Raw genomic sequence first — 22,494 nt, 5'->3', positions numbered from 1 at the left:
TATGAAAAAAAAATTAAGATAAAAAAAAAAAAATCAAGTCCGGTATATTATCTTGTCCCAAAAAAATATTTCACTTTGAGCTCATTTCCAACAGATGATTGGTTTACGATGGTGGAATAAAGTATATTCTTCAAAAAGGGAACATGACATGGCTTGAGTGCACATGCAGAACATATGAAAAATGTAGTAATTCCTTTTTGGACAGATTATGACACTTAACAGTTAAAACTGTGTATTTGTCTTCTTCAGAGTCAGATAAAAAAAAAAAAAATGGGTTAGAACGTTAAATGTTTTTCTTCTGCTAAATGTTTATCTTATTTCTAAATGTACAACTACATTTCATATACATTTTATGAGTATTTGTATATTGAATTTGTAGAGTTATGAGGAAAAAAGAGTGGGGAAAAACACAGAAGATATTTTTAAAGATTGTTTTATAAGATATATTTAATTCCCTCAAATTTGAATATTATTGTCAAAAATACTATGATATACAGTTTACACGAAATCATCTTGGCATGGCAGACATCACAAACAGTAACTGAAATATTAATTTAAATATTAAATAAAACAGAATGGTTAGCTCAACGGAAAAGTGAAAGTGTAAACATTAAAAACTAAAAGGTTACATCTTTCTATTGCAACACTTCCAATAAAGTGGTTTTCTTTGTAACAGTACAAAAACAGTATTAGAATATTACTATCATTTTTTTCCAGTTTTGAGGAGGAAAGGAAAAAGTAATCCACAGTGCATTTCTATTGTTTTTTTTTCTCTGCTGTGATAAATTCACTTGAATTCAGTGCGCTTGCATGGTCGACGTCTTCACTGGTCCTTTGATGGAGGGACGATGACAATGATGATGGGACGACGCTCCACTTCTTGTCCTCTTCCATTTGCATTCGGAATCATTAAGTCCAAATGAGAGATCATTTACAATTAAACCACCATTTTTTTATATATCAAGAATGTGCATTTGTCAAGTGATTGCAATTTAACATTCTGTTTTAGGAAAACAATTGAACTATTCCTGTAGACAATCATTGGTCTCTACTCTTCTCTATGCTGGAGGATTCACTCTTTAATCATGTAAGGCCTTTATTTTATTTTCCTACCGGGAGTCACCCTCGAATATCAAAGTTCATGCACGCCGTCTGAAACTCTTTAAAACACCTCTCATTCCACCACCTGCTGTCCTTCAATCTGTCATCCAATACACGTCTCACAAACTGACACAGTGACTAATGGCTGAACAGGTGATGAAGGAGGGGTGAGTGAGTCTGTCAGGCATCAGCATCGGGGAGAGAAAGGCGGGTCGATGGGGGACTCTGTGAAGGACTGGAGCTCATAGGCAGCACCGCTGTCCACCTCCATGGACTTCCTAGAAAACAGCAGACGGATGTCTCTGTGGAGGTAGATCTTCCCAGACTTGGAGCTCTGGAACCTAGGGGGGCCATATGAGGAGAACTTTCATAAATTGCATGTTAACAAACACCAACACTACACAAATAGGAGTTTGTAAGGCTCAAAATTAACTGCGGCAAGCGCCACGAGCGCCCTTGTCATTTTCCGTAATGCCCTAAAAAAATTACCAACATTTACAGCAAGAACATGCCGTGACCGCCCTTTACTTTTTACTTGTTAATGGACTAGGGATGTAACGGTAAACAATATGATAAACTGCTGTAAAATTCCAGACGGTTAGTAATACCGTTTATTCTTTATCAGCTAAAAAACTTAATTTATTAATACATTCTAAGCGACATTGCTCACTTGCTGAAAACGCAACAGTAGTTGCCCCTCTGAAAACGGCGCATGCACACAGGCACTGTTTGCGATGGCGGAAAACAACATACGGACCTCGCTCTTGAGATGTTGCCCTTCCGGTAAACGAAAAATGTTACTCCCTCCGAGGTCTTAATCAAGGCTCAAGTTGTTCGTTTTTGTCACACAGACATTTATTTCAGCCACGCCTTCTTCTCGTTGACGATGCCAAAATAATGCCGTCAGAACTAATAAATAAGGAAAACAGAATTTACAATCAGTCTGACATCAAATAAAACACCTTGATTTCACATACATTATCAGAAAGAATCATACGTCATTGGCCTCACAAACTCTAAAGGAATAAAGTTTCTATTGAAGCTGAGACTCTATTAACCTCTTTCATCAAAAGCTTGCTGTCTCATGCTGCTTCCCTTTTTCCGGCACCTATTAATTGTCCCCCAAACAATGTGACCAAACTGGAACAAAAAATATGTTCCTGTCCAATTTACATGGGTTTTGTAAGAAAAATAAAGTTAACATATACTTGCATTAAATTACCAAAGCCAATACATTTTTAATCACATTATATGTAAATACGAACTTATATTTAAACATTGTATTTATTTACTCCAACCAACTATAAATATATACAATGTGCTTCTGTCAGTAGCTGCAAACAACATCTGAAGTCTGGATGTATTTTGGATTGGTAAAGTGCGCTGAAGGTAAAATAATTGAGGACAGTCAGCCCATCACCAGAAAATGCAGAAAAAAAGTCCCCGCGAAGGAAGGCAACACTTCGACATGTTGAGCCAACTCCGGAACAAGCAGTCACAACTCCACGTCAAGTACAAAGTACAGCAACTTGTAAAATGTTTGAAAATGAACTTGTCATCGTTGGTCCGTCAAACGTTCTTATAGGTTCACTTATGTGTTACGCAAAGTTACTCGTTATTGGGCGATATCGATGAGCAGAGCGAAATGTTCTTCTGTTTGTGTGTTTTGTGCTGTTAATGACCGCGGCTACTTTACGTTACTTTTAAAACTTAAGTGGTAAATACAAATCCTAGCAGAAAGACTGCAACATGTTTTGTTTTACAACTGTAGCATTAGAGTTTGTGTGTCAGTCAGATGATTATAACAATAAAAATAGTACTAATAACAATACAGAGTGGGCATTCAGGATGCCACAGTTAAAGTACATGATCATCTACCCACATCACATACAATGCCTGATGTCTTCCAGAAGCAGCTGCTTGTGCTTCTTTGTCAAAAATGGCAAAAGACCTCACTGCAGCGCTGTCATACTTCATTGCCAAACTTTCAATTAGTTGAGATGTGTTCTCTGATATGTGTAAGACTAGACCTCTCATATATCAACACTATTTTTGTATGCTAGGACAAATGCAGTTACATCTTATGTGCCATCTTTCACATTTATTTTAATTTATTTATGTTATTTAGTTTCAGCCATATTACTCTGTTAATAATGCCTATGTTGCTTTCATATGCACATTTATTTTCTACTTGAGGTACATGTAACAGTTATCTACAATAATGTTTCTTCTACAAAGTATACCATTCTGAATGTTATTTGTGTAGAAAAATAATATATATGAAAAAGTCCATTCAACTAATATTCTCTGACACACCCTGCTGTGGGGTTACGGAGCCTGTGTTGAAGACCTCTGGTATGATTGATAATGACAAGACAGCTACGTAGTTGATTTAGGAAGGGGTGGGAGTATAAAAGTTGAATTTCTTCCCACTCCAGTTTTGAATAATAGTTAAATCCTAATCATTATGCTATTCTTTTAATTGCTTAGGGGTTTTCTATTTTGAATAATTTAGTTTCTATATCTGTATACTTAATTGGTTTTCTTATTAAAAATGTTTTTATTTCTAACTTGTCTGAAATAAAATCTTACTACTTATTTAGGGAGACAAACTTTACTAAGAGCACACTGAGGAAAGCCAGAAAATGGAACCTTGCAGCAAAGTGAAGACCATGGAGCTAACATAAGCATGTTGTTGAACAGAAGTGGTTGATCTCATCAATACTCAGGGCTCGAATTCAACCATGACAACCGCGGCACTTTCCGCAACAGCCCTAGTCATTGTCCGTAATGCCCGAAAATAATTTACCAGCATCAGCGGCAAGAACATGCAGGGGTTGGCATGTATGCATGCTTGCTTTGGAGCCCTTGCCTCGAAATAAAATAATGTATATTATCCTCTCTTATTCTTACAGGTAGTAGTGATATCCAGCTTTAGCAGTGTCAAAAGTGATGCAGTGGTACCTCAAATTAAGAGTACCCCATATTAAGAATGTTTTGGGATAAGAGCTGTCTCTCTGCTAATTGTAATGCTTTAGAATGCAAGTAAAAATTTGACATACAAGCTTTAGTTGTAGCATATGTCACAGTGAACCCTGTAAAATCCGATCAAAACATTGTGTCTTACTTGCTAGCATTAGCTTATATCTTGAGATTGACATAACTGTTTTTCAAGCATGGGAAGGAAGAAAGTGAATGTGAAAGACAATGCTGAGAAGAATGGATGATATTCATTCATTAAAAAAATAAATAAATTAAAAACATGACTGAACGTGTCGCCAACTAGGTGAAACAATTCCAAGCATTTCAAGCTAGTCTGCACCTTACTGAAGCAGAATGACTCTCCAAGAATGTTGAGATAAAATCTATACAGCAAACATGTATTCATGATAAGATAGCTGGTTGTACTGTAGGATATGGAGTCTGTCTCACCTCAGATGAACGAGGTAGCGCAACGTGCGTCCCTGGCCCAACGTGAGAGGCTTCCTGTTGATCTGATGGTTCGCATCTCTCCTGACGGGGACGGAGAAAGTCCTCTGGCGCAGGAAGGTCTGGTGCCCAGCTGGCATGCCACGCAGGTCGTACATCACCACAAACATCTTTACCACCGTCTTGTTTGGGTTAAATAAGGTCTGTGCGGGCAGGGAACATTGTGTGCAACATAAATCTCACAACATATTATGTCTCATGTCATATTACTGCAGTAAAAAAATGACAACATGCACTGTGATCAAAAGTATTAGGACGATTCATGATTCAACCTGAAGAGAACTGAAAGTTCTTTTGACACACATTCCAAATCTTTTTGAGTCCACCATGAAAATGATTGATGGGCTTTTTGAACACCAAACATATCCAAGCCTGCTTTTATGGACCTTCAAAAGGGTATTCAAGAAGCATCCAATTGTCCAAAAAGTGTTATGAATGGATCACTAAAATAACCCAATACTTTTGAACAATGTCTGATTTGATCACTAAAACATCCCAATACTTTTGTACAATGTCTGATTGAGTGGATCCTTACAAACACAGAAACGATCCAAAACCATAATCGTATAAACAACATGGGAGCTACGTTACGCTAACATTTTCTACGGAAAAGGCCAAGTTTTCGTTCCATTTTCAAAAGTCAGCAAACTGAATTCTGGGCATCCTGCTTATGTCTTTAAGGACAGACATCCCCTTGAGTAGCTTGGCAAATATCCGATTTGTTTTGCACCTTGCAGCATTTCTCTCAATGGGTCTCTCTCATACACTTGTTTTGGGGGTTTGTATGTGTTTGGGACATTTGTGGCTTGTTTCCCCAATCTGTTAAAAAATAAAATGTTTATGTTATTGCTGAATTTTCCCCACTGCATTTGTTTTATTGTGTTTGCGTGTGCCACCGACGACCATCTTACTTTTTGTCCGTGTGACTGTTTGTAACATAACCACTAGGGGTCTCCCATCCCTGCCCTGACTTGGAGTAAACCAAAAATGAAGAAATGATGCTGATTTTCTATGGAAACCTTTTTACAGAATACATCAAATGGAATTATAGAGAGCCATTACCACTTGAATGGTTCCTGATGGAGGTACTCGGTAGCCCCTTTTCCCAAGAGGCTCCAGGTTTATGACACCCTTTGGAAAAAAAAAACAAGCTGTCTTTAGAGTAGGTTGCTATTTTTATGGCAACAGCAACATTTCAACATTGCACGAGAAACTACACAAATAAATCAGCTCAAGCATTTAAGACAAAACCCTTCAACATATTGCATGGTAAACAGATTATTAGATACAGCGTTATGCAAGCTTTTAGAGTGGAGCAGGCCTGAGGGTAGAAAAAATATATTTTTGTGGTGCGTGCTTACAAGCATTATGTCACACGACAGCTAAAGAATGAGCAGCTGAAGCAAAACGAGGGCAACAATAGCAGTCGTACCATGTAAGGTGAGGGGGCGTTGTCGTCAGAGACGCTGTAGAAGGACACATCCACGGGTAAGGTCAGGTGACTGGGGCAGAAGGATCCGCTGGCTCCCACTTCAGCCGTGAAACCCTCCACCGTCCCTAAAGGCTCCAGGCGGTAGTTCAACACGCACTCCTGACAAGGGAGTACATTTGGTAAGCACTGTTGCTCTTCAACACAAAACAGATCTATAATTCCGACTTGAAAAACACAAAATGGCTGGATTTACACCCAAGATCGGATTTAATAGTTATAGCCGCTTTTCAAAGGTTTCTTTACGGTATTTCACAAACATTTTAGCAAACATTTTGACCACATAGATCTTCTTAAAGGGACACAACTATAGACATAGATATACTTCAGAGTAGTCTGTGTACAATTTCTATAGCAGTGTTGACTTACTTTGAGTCAACACACAGCTGACAACAAAAGTGAGTAGTGACACAATTGTGTCTTGCCTACTACAGTCAAGCAAGGTGTTGTTAGCATCATAGTCTGAAACTGCACGAGTCCTGCCCGCAATGGGCAGCTGAGAACTCTTGTGGGGAAACATACATTTCCAACATTTTCTGTGTACTGTGAAGCAAACTGTGCTCTGTGGCCGTTATCCAACAAGATAAGGAGCCCAAACACCCCTCTCATATGATCAAACACTTTGCTGAGGGAGCTAAAGTTGAAGGTGATAGATAGATTAACCAGGTATGTCTTCTCCAAACCTGAACCCAGAGAATCAAGGCAGTGCTCGATAGCAATGGTGCTCACCCTAAATATTGACACTTAGACATTTTTACTGTGACATACACTCACCTTTGTGTTGCCAGCTGTTAAGACAACAGTGGTTAAGTGTTGACTTACTTATAGTGCAAAATAAATATGTACTGCTATGCAAGCTGTACAATGACTACTCTAAAGTAGATCCAAGTTACAGTTCTTTAGTATTGTCCCTTGAGGAGATACAATGGTACCTCAATTTATGACTAATCTGAGATACGACCAGTCTGTTAGATTTTTGTTATGCTTTAAATTGACACAACGGAACTGACAGCGGAGCAAGTAACGGCAACGCACCGACCTCCGGAACACAACAACTGGCAGCCAAGGAAAGTCATTTCATGAGAAACAAATAAATAGAAGAGATGGGTGAAGGAGGCCTTGGAAATAGGAGGTAAGGGGCTAACATCATCGACAGGGGTCAGGGGTCATAAAGTCTTCTGCAAATCTGAGACGCTGTCCCTCATTGGCGACGCCAGGGCGGAGAACAGATATATGGCCGGGGAACTTTATTTAGCAGGTAAATCTACTGTTAAAATGCGTAATTTTTAAAAATATTTCTTAAATATTAAAAATGAGAGCAAAATTGGTTTTCTCTTGTTAATTCAACCTAAAGTGTGGGTTACCAACCATTTTCTACCGCTTATTCCCTTTCGGGGTCACGGGGGGCGCTGGCGCCTATCTCAGCTACAATCGGGCGGAAGGCGGGTTTCCACCCTGGACAAGTCGCCACCTCATCGCAGGGCAAACACAGATAGTCAGACAACATTCACAATCACATTCACACACTAGGGCCAATTTAGTGTCGCCAATCAACCTATCCCCAGGTGCATGTCTTTGGAAGTGGGAGGAAGCCGCAGTACCCGCAGGGAACCCACGCATTCACGGGGAGAACAGGCAAACTCCACAAAGGGCGGTATAGCTCGGTTGGTAGGGCGGCCGTGCCAGCAACATGAGGGTTGCAGGTTCGATTCCCGCTTCTGCCATCCTAGTCACTGCCGTTGTGTCCTTGGGCAAGACACTTTACCCACCTGCTCCCAGTGCCACCCACACTGGTTTGAATGTAACTTAGAGATTGGGTTTCACTATGTAAAGCGCTTTGAGTCACTAGAGAAAAGCGCTGTATAAATATAATTCACTTCACTTCACTTCACAGAAAGATCCCGAGCCTGGATTTGAACCCAGGACTGCAGGACCTTCGTATTGTGAGGCAGACGCACTAACCCCTCTGCCACCGTGAAGCCCAAGTGTGGGTTACACTTTATTCAAATATGATGTGACTGCATTGGCCATTAATTGTTGTATACTTGCTTGTTTGTATCCATGATTAATTTATACATAATTACCATACAAAAAATAACAGGAATATAGGAAACTTCACCAAAATCCAGTATTTATTTTAGTCACACTGGTTGATTTTTTTTTGCTAAACCCTTACTGAATGGATTTCAACTCAATGAATCATTTTAAATCGTATCGTTCCAAAAAATATTGTCACTGAATTTTATCGGCAACCACAAATTCTGAATTTAATCGAATCGTTGTTAAAACAAATTGTTACCCTAATTATTTCATAAAACTACTACACTTGTTGGTAGTACATGCTTTTGTATTTTTTTTTTCAAACAATATTTATTGTCTAAAAGTTTGTTTTGTCCTTAGAAAGACATATTACATGTTAAAAGTGTGCTGTATTGGGATGGCCAAGCATGGATTGAATTGACTTTAATTAATTTCAATGGACGGAGTTTCTTTGTGATACAAGTGTTGTGAGTTACGAGCTTTGTTGTGAAAGGCAATGTGTTTGTAAGTTGAAGTACAAAATAATTGCTAAAATGTGAAGGTGAAATACTTTGTAGTGTAAAAACTGCAAGTATTTATTGCATCAATGGAGATATACTGTATCACGTGTATAATCTTTACACTGCATGTAAACAAAGGCGTTTTTCAGCTTTACCTCAAAGTTCCCCAGCAGACTGAGACTGGCAGGTGGAGCGCTCGCACTGAACAGCTGTTGGGAGTCGTCCTCCTCGCCCTTAGCGCACACCCTGAGGGGTTAAAACAAAACACACACTTGATTAACCTGTATGTTACGACAACACATTTTAAGGTAATGAGGTAAAAAAAATAAACTCAAATTAATGTACATACAAATGAAAAACTTCACGTGTTGAATTTAATCCAATAACTGACTCACACATGCATTAAGTATCAATCTTGGTTGCGGTTTTGCGAAAGCTCTGATGTTCATCAGCTTTAACAATGAGCACAGGAGACATTTTGGTTAAATGTTTCCATATCCAAGTGCATACATGCACTGAACTGCTACATAGCACTAGAAAAAGGTGTATACCATAAAGTGGTGGGTGCAGACATGATAATAAAGATTTCAAAGGAGCATAGTAATAAAGAAAAAATACCTTTTCCCAGAGGCCCAAGGCAAACCTTTACAGCCAACCAAGGAGGTGTCCAGGTCAAAATAGCCAGTTTGGTTTTTCCTCTGAGGAACCTGCAGCAGAGCAGTCACACACGTTATTACTATTATATGATGCACAGGACATGGCTGGCAAACTCAACTGGCTCAATATGATTTCACTATATTTGTACATTTTAGTGATGAGGTGTAAGTGGGATCTGCGCTTGTCGTTATGTGACTCAGCAATAATTGACCTCATGTTGAGTTACGAGGGAATCATGCTGCCATTGTGTGAGCCTCTGTACTCACTGGCTAACTGCTCAGTAGATAGTTTTAGTGATGATGCATTGCGAGTAACATCGCAGATGGCCACGATTATGACACTGATAATCTGCGAACACTGACGATTCAACAAGCTGGCAAACTTGAGTCGCGAGAGAACAAACACCCGCCATAACCCCGACAAAAGTTTGTGCAGTGAGAGTGTGTGTGGGTGAGTGTGCTTTTCGTACAGGGCTGGAAAGCAGCGGCAGGCCGGTGCAGGGGTGGAAGGCTTTGGTGGCTGTGGCGTCTAACGAGTGGCGATTCTGCTTCCTCCAGCCGTTGCAGGGCCGCAAGGGGGAAGGGCCGTGAGTTCGCTGGAGCGAGCACCAACAAAGAGAGAGAGCAAAGAAGGAGGGAGAGTTCAAGCGTCTGCTAGTAAACCCACATCGTCTTTGAAATCATGTTCTCAAGCACCGTGCCATCATCTTTTATTAGCACCCGAATCCTGCATGGTTGGGGCCATGGTCATACACGAGCACTGGAACATTTAAAAAGATGTCTATTTTTTGTACTTTTTGTCCACATCAAGTCACTAATACATTTGGGGCAACTTACAGTGGAAATAAGCCCCTAAGGATCATTCACATATTTCTCAAGTTGCTATTGTTACTTATATAATGTTTTTTTAACCCTTGGAGCAGGGATATATAATATTAAATTGCTTTAAGGGCCATGTTTCAAGAAAGCAATGACGGGGGAGGTCAAACTTCTCTCTTTACTACTAATCTAATTTTGTGTATTCCAGAGAAGCAGCGTCCTCTACAGCAGTGGTGCCTCACCACCGGTCAGGGGACCGGTACCGTCCGTGACACATTTACTACTGGGCCACAGGAAAACATTAAATCATTTGTAAACGATTGCATTTTCTCCGACTTAACTTTAGCCTGTCCCACTAGACACACCAATAAGCTTGTTTATAGATGTACAATAAAAATCCTGACAGGAAGTTGCCATTTGTTATATTTGGTATAACATTGTGACATGGTACAATGCACATCAATAAACATATAAAATATAAATGTGACAAATTGTAGCCAAAGGCTGATTTCCATCTGCATTTCAATGAAAAGAAACAAGTCCAGGGCTCCCACTCATTTAGCATTATAGAGAGTTGTATTTTTCATGCACTTATTTTTGCTGTATTTATCTGACACAAGTAGAAAGCCGGTCCCTGAAAATAATGCCTACATTAAACCGGTCCGTGGTGCAAAAAGGGTTGGGGACCACTGCTCTACAGTAGACATTTGGTATTGGTTTAATTTATTTTGTCAGAGTTAAGGGAGTGCGCCACTATTTCAAGGCCTTTCTGCAAAAGGGCTAGTCACAAATCATCCCGACAACAGCACTGCAGTGTTTTAAAGAATCTGCAGCAAAAATGTTAAGTCTCTGATAAGATTTCTGAACAGGCCACCAGTTGAATACCCTAAAGGATGAAAAAGAGAGGACCTAAAATAGAACCTTGCGAAACACCACTAGTATAAGAAAATAAGTTTAACAAATCACTACTGACTGCACCTGAAGTAAAGAAGCCCCAGTAACACTTAAGGTACATAAATCACATTACAAAAAATTGCCAAAAATGAGGACGGAAAGGGGCGTCTTGAGGAACGCCTCAATTATTTAAATCGCAGGTTTGGATCCGAGTGCTCCATGTTTGTTAGCAAGGTTTAATGTCAATGGAAGGATATGTTTACAGTGGTCAAAGTTCCTCGATAAAACAGGAGCACTCTTTCTGCAATAATGATTGTCTCCAAGTTTTGAACTGAACTCCGGGGACAGTATGGTGTCATTCCTAGGCCGGATTTGGCCCCCGGGCCGACAGTAGTCCTGCCTTAGAGTAAATTGGGGACTTTTTCGTCCTCTAAATGGAATGTTTTTTTCATGTTTAATTTTATTATTTGATAAATCAACACTATACTGAGGAAAAATATTAACTCATGGAGGTAAGCGTGTATAAAATGTTATTGTAGTGATATTCTTTATACTTTTTTTCTCAATTCTCTTAATAAATATCAGTCCTAAATATTAATGCAAACCTGTAAATATGAACAGGCCCCCACCAAGTCAAAGCCTTGTGAGAACCAAATTGTCCCATCTAATTCCAAACAGTAAATATGAAAAGTTGTACTATTTTTCCCAATAATGAAGCTCTGGAATTAGAAAATGCATGATTATATTGCGTAATGCAATAATTGTAGTTATAATAGTAGTCAATGGGGACATTTTGACCCATGATACTAAACTACAATTAGGTTTGGAATCTGACACAACCAAAAAAAAACAAGGCATTAAATTGTGTTTTATTACTAATCTTATATATATTCAGGTCTGAGTTTTACCCCAGTCAAACAAGTACTATGTGAATGATTAGTTTTCCAAATTAAAAAAAGACTGGCATAATTACTTCAAATGAGCTTTCAAAGGGTTGAAAAAAAACAAAAACATGGCATATTAGCTACTTTATTTTTAGACTGAAGTTCATTGAAAAAAACCCAAATATAAATCCAAAAATGTTTTATACACTCTGTATACCCTGAGGACTTTTTTTGTCCTGGTGGCACTTAACTTCTATTAAATATGTTGGTTAGAGGCTATAGCGCCACATGTGGCTTATGTGGCTCGATTATGAAAAAAGCTGAAATGTGGGCACTCTTACCAGGACCGTAGGATGGGGAGTCAGGTCTGAAGACTGTCTAGGTGAGTGGTTCTCGTCCTGGGCTGAAGCGTCAGCTTGCATTGGTGTCAGAGGTTTTCTGTGGTTTTGGATTGTGTTACAGTTCATTTTGGCGTTCCGCATAGAGGGCAGGTCACTCCTGTTTTCCGGCAAAGGGACTTTATGCCTGCTGGTTGTGTGGACTGTGAGTTTTTCCGGTGCGGGAGTTCGTAAACGTGGACCAGCCTGAGCGTGCGCCTGGCCTCTGAATGAAGGTTCTTCAAGTGTAAAGTGAGTGCCATTTTGGGCTCGGGTCGAATGGCAATCAGTCCCCGGGTCGATTATGGACTTGTTTGTGCAAATGGGCGCGTCTGAGGCCACGGCGTGCGTGTCTCTGTTAAGTTCATGATTGGGGATGTAGCCATTGGTGTAGCCTTCATTGGCAACGTGTGCGGGGTGCAAGAATGTGCGTATGGTGTGCGTGACTGTTGTTGTGTGTGTGTGGCGCAGAGGGCTGCCGCTCCTGCTGTGGCTGGGCGACAGCGAGGGGACAAACAGTCTCTCTTGGATGAGTCTGGTGATGTCGTGTACTGCCTGGGCAATGAGGGAGCTGTCTCGCTCCTGCTCGCCCTCGTTCTCTCTCGTCGTGCTCCCCTCGTCTCCTTCTCTCTTCTCGGTCAGCTTCAGCTTCCTGCAGGCTGCGGGTTTTGGAGAGGATGTCTCCCGTTTGTGGAAAGATGTGGCGGTCAAGGGGGTGTGGAACGGAGTGGGCAAAGCCTGTCCCACACACTCGTAGGGCGGTACCTCTGGCTCTTTGGTCTTACTGGCAGCTATGTCGTCATGGTTACTGCCCCACGTGGCTTTGGGGGGGGTTTCCGAGGCGAAGAGGGCCGGGGGGAGTGGCGGTGCTGTGGGATCGCAAAAGTTGAGCCTCTGTGCGATGCGGGCTATAACTTCCTGTCTCTCCTGTAACAGCGAGCCAATGAGGGGGTTCGTCTCGCTCGCCGATGGTCTAGGGGACGGGCAGCGGGGCGGCTCGGCCAGTGAGAATTTCTTCAAAGCTCGAAGAGGCTCCGGCATGGGCGCCTTTGTCCTCTCGCTGCGGTTGCTGCTGTAATCCTCTAACTGTGGGGGGTCAGATGTGCCATTGAGGGACGAGTAGAGCCATTTCCCGGCTTTGCTTCCGGCGAGCGTGGAGGGGGAATGGGAGCGGGAGGGTGTGGGCGAGTGGGAGGACCTGCGGAACAGTAGAGAGTCCTGACTTGGAGGCACGTTGACCTGTGGGAGCTCTCCGTTCTGAAATGTGTTGTTTTCACCGGGCTCCTGGCTCATTTTGCTGTAGGGAAGTGGAGCAATGGTGTGCGGGAGGCTGTTTATGGGGATATTGTTGATGGGAAGATTACGAATAGGCATTCCGTTTAGGAGGAGCCCCGACATGGAGCTGGAACTCTTGCTGTATATGTTGGAGCTGTGAACTAGGTTCTCCTTGCTGGGCTCCTGCCTCTTTCGGAGGGTGGTCAGACCACCATGGCTGTTGAGGTTTGGGTTGAGGCTGGGGGTCTTGCTATATAGTGGGGGCAGGCCGGTGTGGATGCTGCAGGCCAGGGTGGGATAGGTAGGCTGGCGGGGCAGTGACTGCACACGGACTTGCAGCGCCACACTGTTGGACACATTGGGGACGGGGAATACGTGTTCGGACGGAGGCTGGGAGAACTGCCAAACCAAATCGTCATCGGCAGCGCTGATTCTGTTTAACAACAACAAGTACTCTTGTAAGCGTTCATCTTAAAAGTTGAAATTACACCCATTTTAAGGCATGTTACATCATAAGAAAGTATCGTGTCTAACCTGTAGAGGATGTTTCTGGGGACAATGCCATGAGAGGCACTGAGCCAGGCGCTGAGCTGCGAGAAAAAAACGTACGAGCGAACGGCCAACAGCAATGTCTTCTCCTCAATTAAACGATCACCGCTTCTATTTTTTGGAAAAAACAAGAAAAAAAAAAGTGGAAATGTGTCAGGGTTAATGAAAACCATTTCAAGGATGTGTGTTCACTATTCAACAAATGTGAGCAGAGAAGTGGGCCAGTTTTCTAGGCTAATATAGACCCTGTGGGTACCAAGCTTGTGATCATGTATTTAAACTTGTATTTAAATCATCCATCCATTTTCTGCCGCTTATTCCCGTTCGGAGTCGCGGGGGGCACTGGCGCCTATCTCAGCTACAATCGGGCGGAAGGCGGGGTTCACCCTGGACAAGTCGCCACCTCATCGCAGGGCCAACACAGATAGACAGACAACATTCACACTCACATTCACACACTAGGGCCAATTTTAGTGTTGCCAATCAACCTATCCCCAGGTGCATGTCTTTGGAAGTGGGAGGAAGCCGGAGTACCCGGGAGGAAGCCTGAGTACCCGGAGGGAACCCACGCATTCACGGGGAGAACATGCAACCTCCACACAGAAAGATCCCGAGCCTGGATTTGAACCCAGGACTGCAAGACCTTCGTATTGTGAGGCAGACGCACTAACCCCTCTCCCACCGTGAAGCCATATTTAAATCATATTAAATCATAAAAAAGGCATATAGTTTGGTTCATTTCAGTATGGTACACATTTTAAATCATTCCTACTAGTATCCGTATGACCACTTCTCAATACTCCTTTTTCAGTAATAAGGTGATAACATGCAAGTAAACAATATTAAAACCATATTAAACATTACATTGACTCCACCATTGATTTGTGGTCTTCCTTCGTACAATTTCACTTAATTTATTGCATGCCATTATCATGCTCTCCCTCTTGTATTCATGTTTAAAAAAGTAAATTTGTTTGGTTTTACTTCAATAAAAGTGGGTAGGAACTAAGCAGAGGTAAATTTCACATTTGAATCGATACCGTACAAATTCTCAGTACCTGGGAATCAATACTGGTAGGTACTGATCGTTGCCCATTTTCAGTACTTTTGTGTGTGTTCAAATGTGTTTATGAAAAGCAATTTTTTTTTATTCAACACTGACCAATGTACTGTATTATATAATTTATACACAGTTGCAATTCCATGATGTTAGATCGCAGTAGTGGTAGACTATGGTGTGTTGCCTTAGCTAGGAAGTAGTCTTCGCCGTTAAGTTGAATTGTACTTATTGCACAACAGCTGTTTGATTGTAATATGTATCTTATTGTAGATTTAATTACCCAATTTGAAGCACCCCTCGTGGCACCGTAAAGGACAAGCGGTAGAAAATAGATAGATGGATGGAAATCACTATATAAATTAACTAAAGCTAATCAGTAGCATGTCAAAGACAAATCCAATGTATAATAGCATCGAGATAGCACATTTTGAGTAGTAATACTTTTGAGCACCTTCTTGTTTTGTTGGCATGGAAAATTGTAACATTACCTAGAGGTAGTCTAGCTGGGTCTGCTCTAAGTTCTTGACTGCAAATTTCCATGCCAAACGCTTGAGCGGGTGCCGAGTCTACAACCGGACGTGATGTCACTTGCAACAGAGGTATCGAAATATGGCAGTGTTTGATTTTGCGTAAATTGGTACCCAGTAGCACCGACGGACTTTGGTGGGTACCTATACAAGTAATAAATTCAGTACCCATCCCTCGTCGCAACAAAATGTGCATTGGAAAATGTGGGTCACCGAGAGAGACCAGTTGAAAACTGCTGTTGTATGCACATGAAGTAAAATGTGCGTTTGCTCTTACTGTCTGGGAATCGGCTGCAAAGTCCATCGCTCCAGCAGCAGCGCGTCCTGTTTGATGACCGGGTCGCTGATGGGATCGCTGGGTGGGCACTCGTCTCCATAGCAACAATCTGGCAGCAGCATGACCTCGATCATGATGGGAATGCTGTGCTTCCAGAGGAGGATCACCTCCGAACGAGTTCGCCGCGCCTGCCGACACTTGACATGGACAAAATGTGAAGTGTTGGTAATCAGTAGTGACAGTCAACAGGGGAAAACCTGAAATTGAGAATGGGAAGCGCAAAGAAGATGGAGCCCAAGACTCTGTAGACCCTCGTTTAGGGACGCATTTATATGTGGATGTATTGTGCTGGGGGTCAAAAATCCATAAAAAAAACAGCCAGGGAACGTTTAAGGGTTGTGCTCAACAGGAAAACTGTGAAGGCTGCTGACGGACAGCCATTGAACCCTTCCTGACCTACTGTTTCTCTGCCATCACTGCAGATAGTAGTGAGGGCACCTGGAAAAAGTATTGGCTGCCAGCTACTATTGCTGCTTCTCGCCACCTCAGCAGAGCTAGGGATATTGCTCAAGACTCCTCTCACCTAAGAAACCACAGCTTCCAAGTTCCAACTGTTGCCTTCTGGCAGGTGCTACTAATCAGTCAGATCAGAGGTGCTCACACTTTTTCAGATGGCAAGCTACTTTTCAAATGACAAAGTCGAGGTTATATACCTCATCTTCGCGCGGACTCACGCACACACGACCGCCCGTACATTGTTGACGGGCAGCTTGATAACATTTTGATATACAGTAGTATCTTAACTCAAAAGAGCCCAACTTAAGAGTGTTTTGAGATAAGAGACTAGGGCTAGCGGGGTGTATAATATAGCAAAGAGTCATATATGCATGGAATTCTGGGTAAGTGTTATGTTGCGTTTATAATGTGTTACAGAGCCCATGTGCTCCAGATATGTGTTTGTCATTCTTTGTTGGTGTGGGTTCACAGAGTGTGGCGCATATTAGTAAGAGTGTTTAAGTTGTTTTATATCACAACCATCAGTGTGATCTGTATGGCTGTGGAACAAGACCCCTGGTTTACACATACTAAAAGCAAAAAAAAACTCCTCCGCCATTTTGAAAAAGACTACAGGGGAAGCTTCACTCGTGACGTCACGAATTTGACCTGGTGGTAAAAGTAAGCATGCGCTAATAAATTTGGGGAGCGAGTTAGACCCGGCAGTAATTCAAAGCAGGCGCATATTACATGCCCGGCGGCAATTCAAGGTTAATACGGTAATCGGAATACAATGATTTGCAAATCCTTTTCAACCTATATTCAATTGAATGCACTACAATGACAAGATATTTGATGTCCAAACTCAAATGTTATTTTTTTTTGCAAATAATAATTAACTTAAAATTTCATGGCTGCACTACGTGCCAAAGTAGTTGGGAAAGAGCATGTTCACCACTGTGTTACATCACCTTTTCTTTTAACAACCCTCAATAAACGTTTGGGAACTGAGGAAACTAATTCTTGAAGCTTTGAGAATGGAATTTCTTTCCCATTCTTGTTTTATGTAGAGCTTTAGTCGTTCAACGATCTGGGGTCTTCGTTGTCGTATTTTACGCTTCCTAATGCGCCACACATTTTCGATGGGAGACATGTCTGGACTGCAGGCGAGCCAGGAAAGTACCCGCACTCTTTTACTACGAAGCTACGCTGTTGTAACACGTAGCTTGGCATTGTTTTACTGAAATAAGCAGGGGCGTCCATGATAACGTTGCTTGGATGACAACATATGTTGCTCCAAAACCTGAATGGACCATTCAGCATTAACGGTGCCTTCACAGATGTGTAAGTTGCCTTGGGCACTAATGCACCCCTATACCATCACAGATGCTGGCTTTTGAACTTTGCGCTTATAACAATCCAGATGGTTATTTTCCTCTTTGTTCCGGAGGACAACACGTCACAGTTTCCAAATATAATTTGAAATGTGGACTTGTCAGACCACAGAACACTTTACCACTTTGCATCAGTCCATCGTAGATGAGCTCGGGCCTAGCGAAGCCGGCGGCGTTTCTGGGTGTTGTTAATAAATGGCTTTTGCTTTGCATAGTAGTTTTAACTTGCACTTACAGATGTAGAGTAGTTACTGACAGTGGTTTTATGAAGTGTTCCTGAGCCCATGTAGTGATATCTTTTACACACAGATGTCGGTTTTTGATGCAGTACCGCCTGAGGGATCAAAGGTCCGTAATATCATCGCTTAGGTGCAGTGATTTCTCCAGATTCTCTGAACCTTTTGAAGATTTTACGGACCGTAGATGGTAAAATCCCTGAATTCCTTGCAATAGCTCATTGAGAAATGTTGTTCTAAAACTGTGTTGCTGGCATCAAATTCTAAAGTTAATTTTTATTTGCAAAAAAAAAATGTTTATCAGTTTTAACATCAAATATTTTGTCTTTGCAGCATATTCAAATGAATATGGGTTGAAAATGATTTTCAAATCATTGTATTCCGTTTATATTTACATCTAACACAATTTCACAACTCATATAGAAACGGGGTTCGCCCTCGGGAGCAGAGAGCTAGCAGCATGGCTAACGTTAGCTGTGGTGCGAGTGGTAATACAAGAGAAAGAAGGTGCGAATCTGGAAACAAATGAAGGAAAAATAATTTTCCAAGAAAAACAGAAAGGTGTCCATCGTCTGGCGGTGGTTTGGATTCAAGTGGGAATATGTCAAACGGACAACCGTAAATTGTCAATTGTGGGGCAGAAGCGTTGCTACAAAAAGTAGCATTACTGCTAATATGTAGCATCATTTGAAAAGTCACCTGCTAGAGAATGAAGAGTGCTTACTTCGCATTTCAAAATCTCCATTCTGTGCCACACCAACAAAATGCCGAGGCAACCAAGTCCACATCAACAACGTATGAAAAAAATAGTCAACAAAATAAGGAGATAACATCCGCAGTAACCTACCACATAACGATTTGATTTCCTGTTATGCAGCTCGTTTTTATTTAACAGTTATTGAAATAACTTGTGTGAAATCATGCAAAAAAGTGCACTTTATTTGTTTTAAACTCTTGTAGTAGCGTTCTGTACAAAAAGAGCACTTTAATTTAGTGTTGTTTTGATATGTCATCTTAGTGACATCATGCACAAAAGACACCACATGGCTAATTGTTATGCCTTAAGTTGCAACCACACATTTGAGGTACAAGCATCCCTGCCATTAGCTGACGTATCCAATGTCACAGTGAACCCTGTAAGATCCGCCCAAAACATCTGGTCTTATTCGCTAGTATTAGCATATGACTACAGTTTGACATACAGCAAAGTGAGTGTGAAAAAAAATGCTAAGAAAAAGTGGAAAATATTCATTGATTTAAAGAAAGTATCCTTCAAAAACATGACAGAGCTAACTTGGGTGAAAAAGTCTGCACTATACTAAAGCAGAATGAGTCAGTAATGCCAGCCAAGGACAATAAAATAATATTAAAATTGCAGACATTTATCCATGAAAATATGGACAAGCTGCTGCTGATGTGTTTGACAGAGAAGCAGCTGGGGGTAGATAGCGTAGATTTCTGTTTTCCAAGGTAAATGCTGTACATTATTAGTCATCACACTACACAACTACTAGTTGATCCTTTTATATTCTATTGTATTGTTTTACATAAAATAATTCCAATGTTTTACATAAAATAGTTGTATCTATAACCTGTTTTTTACTTTTAAGACTGTGTGAAAATGGTGCTCTTTTTAAGGGGTAAAGCACAGATTAAATTGATTTCAAATAATTTTTAAGGGAAACAATTTAAGATACAACTGTTTTCAGTTAAGAACGCCATCACAGAACCAATTACACTCATAAATTGAGGTACTACTGTATTTCCATAGAGTTATTATATACTGCTAAGCCCCACCTATAATACAAAGTTAATCATGAGGCAGAAGTAGTAACCGGAGATAGAATCTAAACCCAAACACAAGTGTGGGAACTTTTTCATAAAAATAAGAAAGCAGTCATTAAACTTTGAAAAGTCAAACTCAGAAGGTGGTTTATACTCAACTGCAGTGCCACCTTATTTTAAATGAGATTTGCGAAAAATTCCTTATTTTAAATGAGATTTGCGAAGAATTCCAATCAGGTGTTAAATCTCATCACAGCACAGAAACAGCTCTTTTATAAAAATTTAATTACCTTCTTTTAGCAGCTGACGCTGGTAGCTCGGCTGTGCTGGTCCTTTAGAACTGACTGCAGCATTTGACACTGTTGTCCACAATATCTCGTCTTGAATCTTGAATCAGTGTTTTAAAAGCACTGTTCTAAAGTGGTTCCAGGCTTATCTGACAGACAGGTCTTTTACTTTAAACCTTGGACATTTTTCCTCTAAAAAGGTATTTTTTACTTGTGGGGTCCCTCAAGGATAAATTGTGGGCCTAGTTTTATTCTCCCTTTACATGTTGTCATTGAGATACATTTTTAAGAAACTTAAAATACCCTTTCCTTTTTTTGCAGATGATGTCCAGATTTATTTACCTTGTAATTCCAAAACAGAGTTATTGTTGTTGAATCTTTGTCTTATCCCCGCTTACCCCCGCAATTTCCCCTCATTTCTTCCTTATTTTTCTCTTTCTATCCCGTTTTGCTCTGGTCCGGCTGCACCAAATAACACTATAAATCCATTTAATAAAGTCAAATAAAAATAAGGCAATAAGAGAAGTATCCCACACTTCTATTTTGTAAAGTAAATTTGTACAGAAAATATGGGCATCTACATCAATAATATGATTTGCCTGAGTAGCTGGAAAGTACAAAAAATAAAAAAATTAAAAAGTAATTCCAAAACCGACTTGCCTGAAGCTCTACTTCAGTGCCTACAGGAAGTAAAAGACTGGATGTCTATTAATTTTCTTAATAAAAAAAACAAAAAAAACGGTTTATAATTTTTGGCAAGCCAGATCTTGTTTTCTGCCCTGAACAGTGCTCTTGGTCCACTATAGTCTTACTACCGCCTTATGCAATAAGTCTTGGTGTTTTTATTCATAACTCTTTTGACAAACAAATACACTCAGTGGTAAAAACTGCCTTCTTCCAGCTTAGACTACTCCACAATATCAATCTTACCAGCGCATAAATACAGTTAGAAACATGCACTAATAATTTCCTGCTTGGACTACTGTAACTCTTTATACATTGACATCAGTCAGTCTTCCACTCGCCACTTACAACTGGTCCTAAACACAGCTGCTCGCCTTCTCACAGGAATGAAAAAAACAGGAGCACATCACTCCTGTACTGGTTTCTCTCCACCGGCTTTCTGTTGTTTTTAAGATTCAGTTCAATTATTTTATTATTTGTCTTTAAATCTCTCCATGAGCTGACTCCACCATTCAAATCTGACCAACTTATTCTGCAGACCCCGGTCAAAGTTTTAAAGTCATCTGACCAGTGTTGTTTGGAATGCCCAAGATCGAGACTAAAGACCAGAAGAGACAGGCCCTAAACTTTGGAACGCTCATCTCAAAATGGCAACATCTCTTGATACTGTACTTTTAAATCTTCTTTAAAAACTCAAGTTATTTGCGCTGGTGTTCAACACAAGCTCGGCTGGAAATATGTATGGACATTTTTTTCTTTTTATCCATTTTTAAGTGTTTTAGATTATTTTGTATTTATTGTGATTTTTATTATTCCTCATATTTTACATTTTGTTTAGTTTTTTACACAATGTTTTATACATAAAATTATTTGTTCTTATTGTGAGTTGGATGATATTTTTTTATATTTTACCTTTCTGTTTTAATCTGTAAAGCACTTTGGGCAGTAGTCTGATGCTATATAAATAAATCTCCTTTGACCCTGACTTTGACCATGTTTCATGCCAGCACGACGTTCATTTCATAATCACCTTAAACGCCAACACCCCGCTGCCATGTTGTCTTCAGGTAAACTTCAGTTAAAACTAATGTATTAAAATGGGCAATATGTTTTTGTATTATTTACACAACATACATTTTTTTCCCAAAGTAAATTTTTGTAAACATTTACTTTTGAACAACTAATGCTGCGGCTACAGTCCCCACAGACCTATGTATGTAATTATATATTTAAAGGGGAACATTATCACAATTTCAAAAGGGTTAAAAACAATAAAAATCAGTTCCCAGTGGCCTGTTGTATTTTTTGAAGTTTTTTTCAAAATTTTACCGGTCTCGGAATATCCCTAAATAAAGCTTTAAAGTGCCTTATTTTCGGCTCTCTGCGAAGACACTGGCCATTTCCCTGTGACGTCACACAGTGCTGCCAATGTAAACAAACAATGGGAATACCACAGCAAGATATAGTGACATTAGCTCGGATTCAAACTCGGATTTCAGCGACTTAAGCGATTCAACAGATTACGCATGTATTGAAACAGATGGTTGGAGTATGAAAATATTGAAGAAGAAACTGAAGCTATTGAGCGAATAGCTATTGCCGCTATTCATAGCCATAGCATGGCCAAATAGCTGCATTAGCATCGCCGGTAAAATGTGTGGACCAAACGATCAGGA

At 40.5% G+C, this 22,494-nt stretch overlaps 1 protein-coding gene across 1 annotated transcript in view; it reads right to left on the bottom strand.

The window, feature by feature from the left end:
• Nucleotides 1-417: 417 nt before the first annotated feature.
• atosa (atos homolog A) overlaps nucleotides 418-22,494 on the bottom strand; it is a 73,258-nt gene continuing 51,181 nt past the window's right edge. The window contains exons 3-12 of the mRNA XM_061878074.1: nucleotides 15,938-16,134; nucleotides 14,059-14,184; nucleotides 12,214-13,957; nucleotides 9,746-9,871; nucleotides 9,238-9,326; nucleotides 8,775-8,865; nucleotides 6,023-6,181; nucleotides 5,653-5,721; nucleotides 4,534-4,733; nucleotides 418-1,442 (exon numbers count right to left, since the gene is read on the bottom strand). Coding sequence (XP_061734058.1) covers nucleotides 1,289-1,442; nucleotides 4,534-4,733; nucleotides 5,653-5,721; nucleotides 6,023-6,181; nucleotides 8,775-8,865; nucleotides 9,238-9,326; nucleotides 9,746-9,871; nucleotides 12,214-13,957; nucleotides 14,059-14,184; nucleotides 15,938-16,134 — 2,955 coding nt within the window. The 3' untranslated portion in view covers nucleotides 418-1,288. The remainder of the gene's footprint in view (nucleotides 1,443-4,533; nucleotides 4,734-5,652; nucleotides 5,722-6,022; nucleotides 6,182-8,774; nucleotides 8,866-9,237; nucleotides 9,327-9,745; nucleotides 9,872-12,213; nucleotides 13,958-14,058; nucleotides 14,185-15,937; nucleotides 16,135-22,494) is intronic.

Source organism: Nerophis ophidion, linkage group LG02 (genome assembly GCF_033978795.1).
Source record: "Nerophis ophidion isolate RoL-2023_Sa linkage group LG02, RoL_Noph_v1.0, whole genome shotgun sequence".
Classification (NCBI taxonomy): domain Eukaryota; kingdom Metazoa; phylum Chordata; class Actinopteri; order Syngnathiformes; family Syngnathidae; genus Nerophis; species Nerophis ophidion.
Note: the sequence above shows the minus strand (reverse complement) of the source record. Positions and strands in the feature narration are given on the sequence as shown.